Source organism: Epinephelus moara, chromosome 1, assembly GCF_006386435.1.
Source record: "Epinephelus moara isolate mb chromosome 1, YSFRI_EMoa_1.0, whole genome shotgun sequence".
In the NCBI taxonomy this organism is placed as follows: domain Eukaryota; kingdom Metazoa; phylum Chordata; class Actinopteri; order Perciformes; family Serranidae; genus Epinephelus; species Epinephelus moara.
Genome location: NC_065506.1, coordinates 30,764,335 through 30,775,986, shown reverse-complemented (window position 1 = coordinate 30,775,986; position 11,652 = coordinate 30,764,335). Strand labels below are relative to the sequence as shown.

The 11,652-nt window shown below is 41.6% G+C and overlaps 1 protein-coding gene across 1 annotated transcript; it reads right to left on the bottom strand.

Moving 5' to 3' along the window:
- Positions 1 to 690: 690 nt before the first annotated feature.
- Positions 691 to 11,130, bottom strand: spg7 (SPG7 matrix AAA peptidase subunit, paraplegin). Its single transcript, XM_050048606.1, has 17 exons — positions 10,523 to 11,130; positions 9,061 to 9,163; positions 8,879 to 8,968; positions 8,508 to 8,749; positions 8,276 to 8,415; positions 7,962 to 8,064; positions 7,738 to 7,863; positions 7,395 to 7,557; positions 6,056 to 6,229; positions 5,838 to 5,962; positions 5,617 to 5,719; positions 5,318 to 5,428; positions 5,110 to 5,225; positions 3,842 to 3,998; positions 3,444 to 3,607; positions 2,036 to 2,113; positions 691 to 1,892 (listed from the first exon to the last, which is right to left on the bottom strand). The coding sequence occupies exons 1-17, from the start codon at positions 10,742 to 10,744 to the stop codon at positions 1,686 to 1,688; spliced, it is 2,424 nt and encodes an 807-aa protein (XP_049904563.1). The 5' UTR covers positions 10,745 to 11,130; the 3' UTR covers positions 691 to 1,685.
- Between the last annotated feature and the right edge of the window lie 522 nt (positions 11,131 to 11,652).

The window sequence follows — 11,652 nt, the reverse complement described above, 5'->3', positions numbered from 1 at the left end:
TGATCAGAGTTGAGGCAAAGCTTAACAATAAAGTACAGATACCCTGAATGAAAACCTGGTCCAGACTGGGCTGATGGTTCATCTTCCAACAGGACAGTTACACTGAGCAGAGAGGACAGTAACCCTGCTTTGTGAGACAGACTCACATATTGCTTTGTACCAAACGATCTAACACTGGTAGGTCTATGGAGTCCTCAATCGTTACTGTCTGGGATAGTCTCTAATTCTATAGTTATGTATTTTGCGTCCAGATAAATGTCCCTACCTTTACTGTTCTGAAGTATGCAAAGAAGTGGACGAGACATTTTGTTGATTGCATGACCATAATTTCCCCTGTGAAACTTTTGCATGCTGCAGCTTCCTTGGCCGTGTCAGCAGACTTGATCTCAGAGGAAGAAAGAAGGAGCATGGAGGAGAAGGAGAGACACAAAGGAGAGCAAGACTGTGTCTGTTGAGCTTGCACAACCTGAAAATGGCTGCGCATCCAACAGGACGGAGCTTGAGTGAATCTGCAGAGAAGAATTGCAGAAAATCCCTCAATCCAGGTGTGCAAAGCTTTATAATAATGGAGTACTGAGCGTCGGTGAAGGTAAACTTTATATCTAGGCTGCAACATATCAAAATATGAAAAAAGTGGAGGGGTGTGAATGCACTCTGTTGCCACTAAAATTAAACATCACAAAAGCAAACTCAATATTTAAATAAACTTTATTTAATGTTGAGCAACACCATCTTTTGGAACTTCATAATATATGAGGCAATGAAACCAATGCACAGTCCCTGATGCAAAGAACACACTTATTCAACCTATCTGATTTTAATACTCAGTCTCAGTGTCTTGTGGTCAGAAGTGTACAGTGTACATCAACATGACAGACGATTTGATATTTTAGCCTTGTTTCAAAATGTAGTTTATTCATTATCGCGTCAGCCGTGTTAAAATACTGGAGCACAAACTGCAGTATAAATGTCCACAGAGATCTACTACACTCTGTTATAATTCTTTACTGACCCTAATATAACTGTGTAGATGTGAGTCCCCTGAATGAACGTAAATATTTGGTGCATGTCATCTCTGACAAAGTATAAGAAAATCACCCCTAAATTCAACCTTTGTCAGTATCACATGACTTGAGCTACATATGGCTAACAGTTCCTCTGCTGTGTCATTTGCCAATTCTCAGAGTAATACATCCAAACCATAATATATGCCACAGTGCGTTTGCATTAAAATGATCCCACGTCAGTTCAGCACAGTGTTTAGGAAACCTAAGACAGAGCATATCATTGTTGATTGCACATACAGTGGATGTTGATTAGAGGGCTTTTCTGGACGATCAGCACTGCAGGCTGATTAGAGACATCCTGTTTAAACTGACTTGTTTTAGTGCTTCCGTGGCATGAGAATACGGCTGTGCAGCAAACATGAGAAAAATAATGGAATTCCTCCCGAAATAATCATTTTCAAAGTGGCACTGGCTTGTTCAGGCCTGTTTCACATTATCTTAATGGGTCAGCTAACTGGAAAACAAGTGTTCATTTGCACAAAACGTCCGCACGGAAACCGATTATTTCGCTTTTATATAAAGCTTCAAAGTGAGGAATCAATGCCAGGTTTTATAAAAACTGATGACCTCCACAAAATGCAGCAGCTGGAGAAGATTTATGAGACATTCGTTTAAAGATCAGACCAGCTGCGGATTCACATCCTCCTCTCTGTGTTTACGGGGAGGAGGCGGAGTTTCGTCTTCTCCCGTGTCTTGTTTGTCCCTCTCGGCCTCCAGCCAGCTCTGTGGGACGATCATCTTCTTGGGCCCGTGGGGCGGTGGACCCAGCAAGGCTTCAATGTCATCGTAGTTCACCACCTCTCGTTCTAGCAGGGCATTGGCCAGCTGGAAAGACAGACCCCAACAAGGTGTGACTTATTAGAACTTGACACAAACCAGATGGTAAAACAGAAGTGCTGCGCTCAATGAATGCAAAAAGCTACTGTCTAAACACACAACATGTCAGATCAAAGAAGGGGACAACTGACCAGTGTCAGCTTATCTCTGTTGTCCAGGAGGAGCTTCTCTGTCTGCCTGTACGCACGGGCTATCAGCATCTTAGCCTCCTGAAAGAACAACACGTCAGATCTGTATTAAATAATCCATCCACTGTGGTCTATGGAAGGTTAAAGGGGTAACTTCAGGATGTTTCAACCAGGACCCTATTTTCCCATGTTCTTCTGTCTAAGTGCACCGTCAATGTACATCCTCTTAAGGCCAAAACACACCGACAGCGAATGCTACTCATTAAAAAATACGCCCATATTGTCTTAAATACACAGCACCACACCGGCGGCTGGACGCACGTTGGCACTCCTGGACGCACCACCCTGCGGCACTTTCCGCCACTGTCCTATTTCCAGCCTCACTGCCCCCAGAATTAAATGCATTTTTTCCCCACTCGCTCTCTGCTTCTATATACCAGCTCCCGTACCAGCTCTTCTTCTCTGCTCCTATGGCAGCTCAACTCCTCTCCTCACCAGAAAACCATGTAGCTGTTGCTGTGACTTGTGCGTGACAAAGAATGGATGAGGAGAAACTCGTTGATGAGGTCGAGAAATATTCCAAGCTAAACAACCCACAGTCCCGTCATTATAAAGACAATGGCCAAAGAGATATTGCCTGGTGAGTCATAGCTCTGGAGATCACATCTTCAGGTGAGAAATCAAGTTTAATCAGGGGCTCTCCACACATGATTTTAAGGTAACGCAAAGGTGGAAGAGGTACAGATCTTTAAGTATAAGTAGTATATACTTTGTGTGGTCGTCTGTTAACCAGCTGCATCGCAACGTGTCTGGTGTGTACTTATTTTTGCAACTGACAGGCTCAAATTCTTATGACGTCATTATGGAAAGGATCCCTACAAAGAGACCTTTTTGGTGAGGCGACAGATGCTTTTAGTTTCACCAGCAACAGCCCTTAAACTTTCATCACCACACCCACCAGACTCCATTTAAATAAACAGTAATTTTAGCATGTATAGAGCCTGCATATTTTCACACCTAACTGTGTAAATTAGGGTTTATTTCAACCAAACCAGAGTTGGTGGTTGTTTTAACAGTGGAAAGATGAACCAAGATGGCTTTTTGTTTCGCTGCTACCACGTGCAGCGGTCTTGTTCAAAACTGGTTCAGTTTCAAAATTACTGTCTCCATTAGTCACTCAGACAAAAAAAACATGGTAAAACAGGGTCAAGGCTAAAATATACCAAAGTTACCCTTTAACAGGGATATCAGAAGTAGTCCTTTTTCAGAACACCTGTAACGTTATGGCCTGCAGAAATGGTGGCAAAAGCTAAAAATCAGTACTTAAAGGTGATAGCTCAAACTCATGATGTCAACATTCACAGTGTGCTAATGTGGGCTAACAGAGAACTAATCCAATTTTAGAACCCACGTGGTCCATCTGCTGCTGCAGGCCCTGGCTGAAAGGACGGCGTCCAATGGCACCTTGCTGCTCCGTGTCTGGGAACGAGACCTGGCCGACGCTGTCACACATGCCGTACTGCTTCACCATGGAGTAGGCCACACGTGTCACCTTACGCAAGTCATCCTGAGCTCCTGGGGACACACACAGAGTGAGGATACTTCAATCATTGTTTTTAATCAGGTGCCAGGTTGCAGTACAGAGTATAGGAGAGTATTTATATTTAGATGTTCAGCAGTTTACTATTTACATACTAGGCTGACATTTCCAGTCAGAGTTTAGTGTTGATCAGAGTTCATGTTTGATCAGTAGGACAAAATATGTATATTTTTTTATTTATCAAAATAATGTGAATAATGTGAGTGTACCTGTTGTGACTTTGTTAAAGGTGATCGCCTCAGCAGCTCTCCCTCCCAGAGCCATACACATCCGCTCAAACAGCTGCTCCTTGGTGAACAGATACTGGTCACGAGGTAAGATCTGGGCGAACCCCAGAGCTGCATTAGTCCGCGGGGCAATGGATACCTGAAAAACACACCACACATTCTATTAGTGACTTCAACTACAGAGATGCGCTGACAATTGTCAATGATACTGTGTATTAAAGGTTTTTTTTTTTGTGCTACTCTGTCATTTTATCAAGTTTTCCTGCACTGGCCTGATCAACAGAATAAAGAGACCTCTGACCTCAGTTGTCCTTACCCATAATTCTGGCTTAATAGTTTGTACTGATTCATAATTGAACTGAGGCCGGGGCTACTGGCCATCCATCTGGCAACCAATAACAATCTACATTGTTAATTGAGTGCTAAAAATTTAGCATCTAGTTTAATGTCCTGGTCTGTCTGGCTTTGCCACAAAGTCAGATGTATGACAGTCTGGTGCAGCAAATACGAGACGAGGGAGATGAACAGTTTCTTTATAAATTGCCAGAAAGACATTCAAGAACTTGTCATATAAATAAAGTGGAGGAATGACAGATGGCTAACAAGATATTTGGACAAAGTGAAAAATTGTTAGACACATAGCCTTGGTAGAGAATTAATCCTGAGTGCTCCTCTTAAATGATTTCTCTGGATGGAATTTTAATCCCTGCTCTCCACATAAAGGTATAAAATACAACCACCAGTTAGGCCCAGTATGGCATAAACCACATTCATTTCCAGGGCTGGTACCTGCGGTTATTCCACAGGCTAGTTAATAACATGTCGGGCAGGAAATCCAAAGTGTGGGATCATTTTGAGAAGGTGAAGGACGAACCCAAGGTGATATGTAAACTCATCTTCATTGGTCGACTACAAACATGACGTATCATCTGAAACATGGAAGTAGCTACATGCCCATTAGCCCACAGCGTCATTAACAGGCGGCTCGCTCAGTGTGTGACGTGCACTTGTAGATAAAATATAGGCCTATATTAATGAAGGTTCATTAGTACGGTTTTGTATTTCTCTGTAATGTAGCACAGTGTTAACAATGTTACTGATACTATTCTTTCTCACACCTTGGACTCAAACCATTGTGTTGCCCCGCCCACAATATATCATTTAATAATTAAATTAATATCAAGAACATGTGGACGACTAGTCGACTAATGGCCCTAAATGATGACTATTCGTTGACTAGAACCTATTACCTTCATGACTGCCTCTGTGTGTTCCAGAAGCCATCCCACCAACGCGTGTCCAGACTCATGGAAGGCGACCACCCTCTGCTCCTCTTTAGACAGGATCTTACTTTTCTTTACACTCCCTGAACACACACACAGATCTGTCACATTTCACCAGAGCAGCACTGAGACATTAATTTAATGTTTTCCCACTATAGTGTTTGTATCTTTGTACCTGCTATTACTCTCTCCACTGCGTACTCAAAGTTAAAGGTATCGATGGACTTGTGCCCCTCTCTGGCAGCATGCAGGGCGGCTTCATTACAGATGTTAGCGATGTCTGCACCTGCAGAGACAAAGGGAGAGTTTATGATCACCATATGGTGGTGACATTTCAGTAAACATCAACACTGTTGTGTTGTGACGTCCAGTGTTTTATATCTGTTGATCAAGAGCTTGTGTTTATTCATAGAGGCAGACAAGTATTTTGTTATGGCCGGCCACAGATGTTCAAAACACTAAATGTATACATACCACTGAAGCCCGGGGTGAGCTCAGCCAGACGCAGGGAGTAGAAATCAGGTGGTTGGGTCAGCTTCAGGATCTTCAGGTGTTGCTCAAAGATCTCCATCCTCTCCTGAGAGACAGTAATAAGAATGACATTAATTAGATTAAACTGACAAGGTACATCTTAACCTCCTACATCATCACTGTTTAATTAAGGTAACTGGCAAATGGTGAGTGCTAAAGACTACCTGCAGCGTAGGCAGATCTATAAAAATGTGTCTGTCCAGTCGTCCTGGTCTCATGAGAGCATTATCCAAGATGTCTGCTCTATTCGTGGAGGCAAGGACAATGACGTGGTCTGTTGTTCCCATTCCTGCAAAAGAAGAAGAAAAGGTTCTTCATTCTTCTGTCAGATAAGTCAGCCTCTGATGACAACAAACTGCTCTGAATTCAATGTTGTCCTCACCGTCCATCTCTACCAGCAGCTGGTTGAGGGTCTGCTCCTCTTCAGTGTTGGAGAAACCCGACATGTTGGTGGAGCGCTTCTTTCCAACAGCGTCGATCTCATCGATGTAGACAATGCAGGGCGCTCGGCCTCGAGCCTCCTTGAAGAGACTCCTTACCCTGGCAGCACCCAGGCCTACACAAATAAACACGACAGAAGTCACGTCAAAACTGAGGAATAACATAAAGTATATCTAATCTGTCTCCAGAAATGAAGCTTCTGGAACAATTATACACCTGTTTTGGCAATGTGATCTGCTGAGGAGTTTCTGGAATGCGATTCATTCCATCAGCTTTGGACAACAAATTTGATTTAAGCCTTTGTTTCTATCTATTAAATGGCATGCCCAAGTTTCAATTTTATTTAAAAAAATGCTGATTATTAATTACTATAAAATATTTTGTTAAGAAATGCATAGTTTTACTTCAGAAAAATGAACTTCCTCTACCTTTTAAGCTGTTCTTAGACAAAAAAATCACAATGTTACCGTCAGAGAGAATGACTCTAGCAAAGCATGACTGTGGTGATATCTTTCAAGACCTCTGGTTAACGTTATTTTCTTTATTAGAAAACATCAAGAGGTGATCAATGAGGAACTGGACAATGTCTGGCCATGGGACTATGGATACAGGTGCGCCATCAAGGAGTGCCCACTAGCTAACATGGTAATGGTAAAACGGGCACACCATGTACAAAGACCATGTCCTTGCGACAGTGACCACAGGTTTGATTCCAAGCTTGGCCCTTTGCTGCATGTCATCCCCTCTCTTTCTCCTCCTTTCATGCAAGAGCTTTTTTAACTAATAAAAGGTAAAATGCAAAAAAAATAAGTCTTTGAAAGAAAAAAAATAGGTGCAGCATAATGATATTATTACACACAACTTTATTGCTGCTTTTGTATTTTGTTTGTTTGTTTGTTTGTCTTGTTTCTGTTACTTGGGAATATGGGTGTGGAGGGAAGGGATGGAGGAATATGATGATACTTAGTTTACTGTTATGTTTGTATGTTCACCCATTGGTGATTGTTGATATTGTACACTCTTCTCAAATAAAAAGATGAGGAAAAAAAAGAAATTAAGCTTCTAATAAAGAAAAATACAGCTTCTATTAAACCAATAATTTGATTTCTCTGGTGTGACAAAATTTTGAAAATGATATTTACACACAAAGAGAGAAAATCTTTAGTAATGTGTATCTGTTGGCCAACAAAGTAAGGGCATTCCTCTCATATGTTCAGAAGTCTGATATTCTTCAGTAAATTATTTCTTCGGGATATCCCTGCCCTGCTGTCATTACTTACCGCCAATGACCTCCACAAACTCAGAGCCAGCCATGGCCAAAAACGGCACCTGGGCCTCAGTGGCCACAGCCTTAGCCAGCAGGGTCTTCCCACAGCCCGGAGGCCCAAGCAGCAATGCACCTTTGGGAACCTTGGCTCCCAGCTGGAGGTATCTTTCTGGACTCTGACAATAGATGACATCAACGTGATAAGTAATACACCGCAATGGGAAAATAAAGTTCTACTCATGTGAGATTTAGGTGGTGGATACAAAGAACTTCAGTTGGTATTAAATATTGAATGTGTGCTATATATTAAAAAACATGGCTTACTAACATATAGATCTGAGAGTCCTGTGTCTTACCTTGAGGTAGTCGACAAACTCCTTCACTTCCATCTTAGCCTCGTGCATGCCTGCAACGTCTTTGAAACTCACACCTTTACCCGACTTGCCATCCACGATGGTGAACTTGGCCATCTTCAGCTGGTTCTGTTAAGCCCATTGCATTTAATACATTAGTTAAATCAATGGGGCACAGTAAGAGCCCTGTATGTACACATGGGAATTTGCTTAGTGGTTTCACTCACAAAAGCACTGAAGCCGCCTTCTCTGCCACCCATGCCTGCCAGTCGGAAAATATACCAGAGAATAGCCACGCCAATCGCAGCCATCCCCAGAGCATAGACGGCACTGCAAAGTGAACACGTGGAAAAACATTTAATTGAGTCCTAAAAACCAAAGTAGGAGAAAATTAGGGTTCAAGACATTGGAGGCACAGTTCACCTACAACATGACCATTTGTACTGACAAATCCTTTCACTGTGTATGGAGAAAACATTCCTTCAAATTGCTCATTTAACCTCATGAATTGATTTCTTTTACAGAAAAGTCATGTTCTTACTTTCCAAAGAATCCGGTGCGCTTGTACGACACCTGTATCCTGTCCTTGGAGTCAATATTCAGCTCTTCTTCAGCAGCTCTAAGCTTCTCCTCAAATTTGTCAATGTTGGCAACCTGCATTCTGTACATGAGCGCCAGCCTCTGCAAGGAAACACACATGGCAGAAAGTGAGAGGATGCACATGTGCTGTAAAAGCTCTGATGCTAACTGTGGGTTATGTGTGCATGACATACAGGCCTCCCAAAGATAACTGCTCCAGGATGAAGGTAGATTTCCACGATGTCGCTCTCAGGAACGACCTGCACACGGGACACCTCTCCCTTGGCCAACATCTCATTGACAAAGTCGTTCCAAGAGATGTTGCCACCACTGGTGTTAATGGAGTTCAGCAGGCTCATGATGAGCGCTATGATGAAGAGGGTCCTCAGGCGCTCCCGGTACATCTGGTCCTCCTGCTCGCGACGTTTCTTCTCCTCTGAAAGGTCACGCAAATTGTGGAGGAAGAAAATAAAAAGGATTAGAGAAAGAAATTAAGACCACAGCCAGATGTGGTGTGGTTACTGAAGAACCATGTGCCAGACAGCTAAAGCAATTCATCACTCACCTTCATCTTCCTCTGGAGTTTTTCCCTTTGGTCCATTGCTTTTGTTTTTCTCTTGTTTAGACTGAGATGTACTGAAGAAGTTCATTGACCCTGAAAATCGAAGAGTTTTCATCATAAGAAGTCAAAAGTAAAATATAAGATCGCAAGTTTAAGTACTAAGGTTGATAAAATTTAGTGCTTACCTAACAGATTAATCAAACCAACAGGGTTCCTCAGCAGGTTGTTTCTGATTAACTCTTTGCTAATTCCCACCATGCCAGGACCCAAAGGTTTGTGGAGGAGACTCTGGAATGGGAACATTGGGACAACATATTACGGTCAGACAGAATATCGGAGAAAAGGTGACAGAGAGGAGGTCAAAACAACTGATTTAGTGTAGTTTGCACATCAGAATCAGCTTTATAACCAAGTAGGTTTTTTACAGGATGCATGCATTGAAACTTCATCACATTACAATGCATTTACAACCAAGTAGAGGCAGTAAAGAATGACTAAATTTAGGCTGGGGCAATATGAAGGTATTACAGTATACCAGGGTATTTAGAAATCCAGAAGGTATGATTATCAATAACGTGCCCTTGTTCGGCAGTTTTGCCACATAACTTTATCTTGCAATGACTTCTATCCAACTACAAAAACAGTTTATTAGCCACATGATTTTATTCAACATGTAATCTCTGTTCAGCCCACTGATGTGTTGGTTTTGGGCCCTACGTATTTAAACCCAGCAAGACCAGTCTAAGTCGGCTAACTTCATATTAGAAACACAGCAGTGTAGGCTAGACAATGACGTACATGCTACGATGACTTCAAATTTTTTACACAAATATTATTATACACTGTATATCCCTGTGAAAATGTCAGGAAGGTATAACGGTGTGAAAAAATAGCTTAACTGAATTTAGAATTAAATGCATTCCATTACAGCATAGCACTTCAAAGGTAACAAGGCAGATTTATATATATGTACAGCACATTTTATACCCAAAGGAAGCTGAAAGTGCTTTACAGATTAGTCAAGTCAGAGTTCAATGTAGCCCAATCATAAAGCATGCCTCAAAGGGCTGTACAAATAGAAATTTCAATTCAATTTCAATTTAATCTTTTAAGCACAATATCATAATTAGCTTCCGAGGGCTTCAAAGCATATGACATCCCTCTGTCCTTCGAACCTCAATATGAATTCTTCTTTGAACACAGGTGTATTCCCGAGGTGGCAATCTGCATCATTCGCAAGGGCCCCTCAACCCCACGGCCCCAGTGCAACCACACTGCCTGCACTGTCTATATTTACGCCCGTGGCCAGGTCCATTAGAAATGGATGTATTAGGGCATCTCTGATGTAATAAACACGTAAATCCTCTTGACAACAGGCTAACAAACATATCCAAAAATGTCACTATTACTTTTAATTGCAGGGGACCTTAAGATTTTTGCCTCTGGTTGTCACTGTCAGTAGACTACTTCCAAAACAGTCACCTGGTGACACTGAAAATTTAACTTCATTTCGAGCTTTTCGAGCTGAGGGAGACAGCTGACTGTTTTTCCATATTTTACTCACAAACCAGTTACCATCACCAACCATGAATACGAGCCAAAATAACGGAGTGTACTTTTATATCTGTGATGTATTGAGACTCTTACCTGAATGAGTTTCTGTGGCTGACTCGTAAGTGTCCTTTGTGATGTTGACAGAAGCATCTTTCTGACATTAGCACACCTGAACAGCACATCTTTAACACTCTGGCTGGATGGAGTCTTCTTGTGTAATAAATGAGATCTGTGCCTCGACAGTGTCCACAATAAACCTGCACTGTATTTCCTACAAAGACCAGTCCGGTGCTGCTGCAGTAACAGCGCCGACATACTGTCTGTTGTCACTGAAGGCTGTATATTAAAGAAACAGTTGTAACGCCATAGCTATCAGCTTTCTGTTAAGCTAAAATGAGTGTTTTCACTCGTTTGTTTACCCCCCAAATCTGCTAAGAGCTAGCTAGCTGTGTTATTCAACTGGCAGCAAAACAAAGATGTCAGCTCGAAATCATCCCTGTAACTGTCCGCTCCCGGACTTCCTGCGCACGCAAAAGAAGGCAAAAAACAACACGTATATAATCTAAATTTGATTATAGCTGTATTATTTACTTATCATTTTTGTAAAGACTGCGTTTAATCCACGCTGAAGATCGAATAGTAGAGTTTTACATATCTCGTAGCCGTCGGAAACATCTTTGCGTCGAAGTCTGAACTTTGACCTCTCGTGTTGTTCTTCAAGGACTTTCGGGCTGCGCAGATGGTTGCGCAGTACAGTGTAAGCGCAGCTTCTCTAGTCTCATAGTATTTCAGTCAGTTATTGTGCAGTTACCTGAAACTACATGTTTAATACTGTTAAATTAAGCCCACGTTTTAAAAGTAATATTTAAGATGTACAATTCAGCAAAAATAAAATCCGCACGTCTTTTACAATGAGGACGCAAACTCACTGCGCACTCCAGTTATAAATAATATTCACACAGCTACCCTTAATATTAAGCCACTTTGGGAACAGAGTTTGTCTTGTGCTGAGTGGCAGTTACATGGGATATTATTTGTCTGTGTCTTATGTTACTAAGTGTTAAAATAAATGCATTAAGCATTGTAGATTTTCCATATGTTACACATAGCTCATGTATGTAGATACACCACATATGGGCTATTCTTAAAATTGAACAACAAGCATTAATAAATAAATGAAAAAAAGACAAGCCCATAACATATTTTAATTATAAAGTTATACC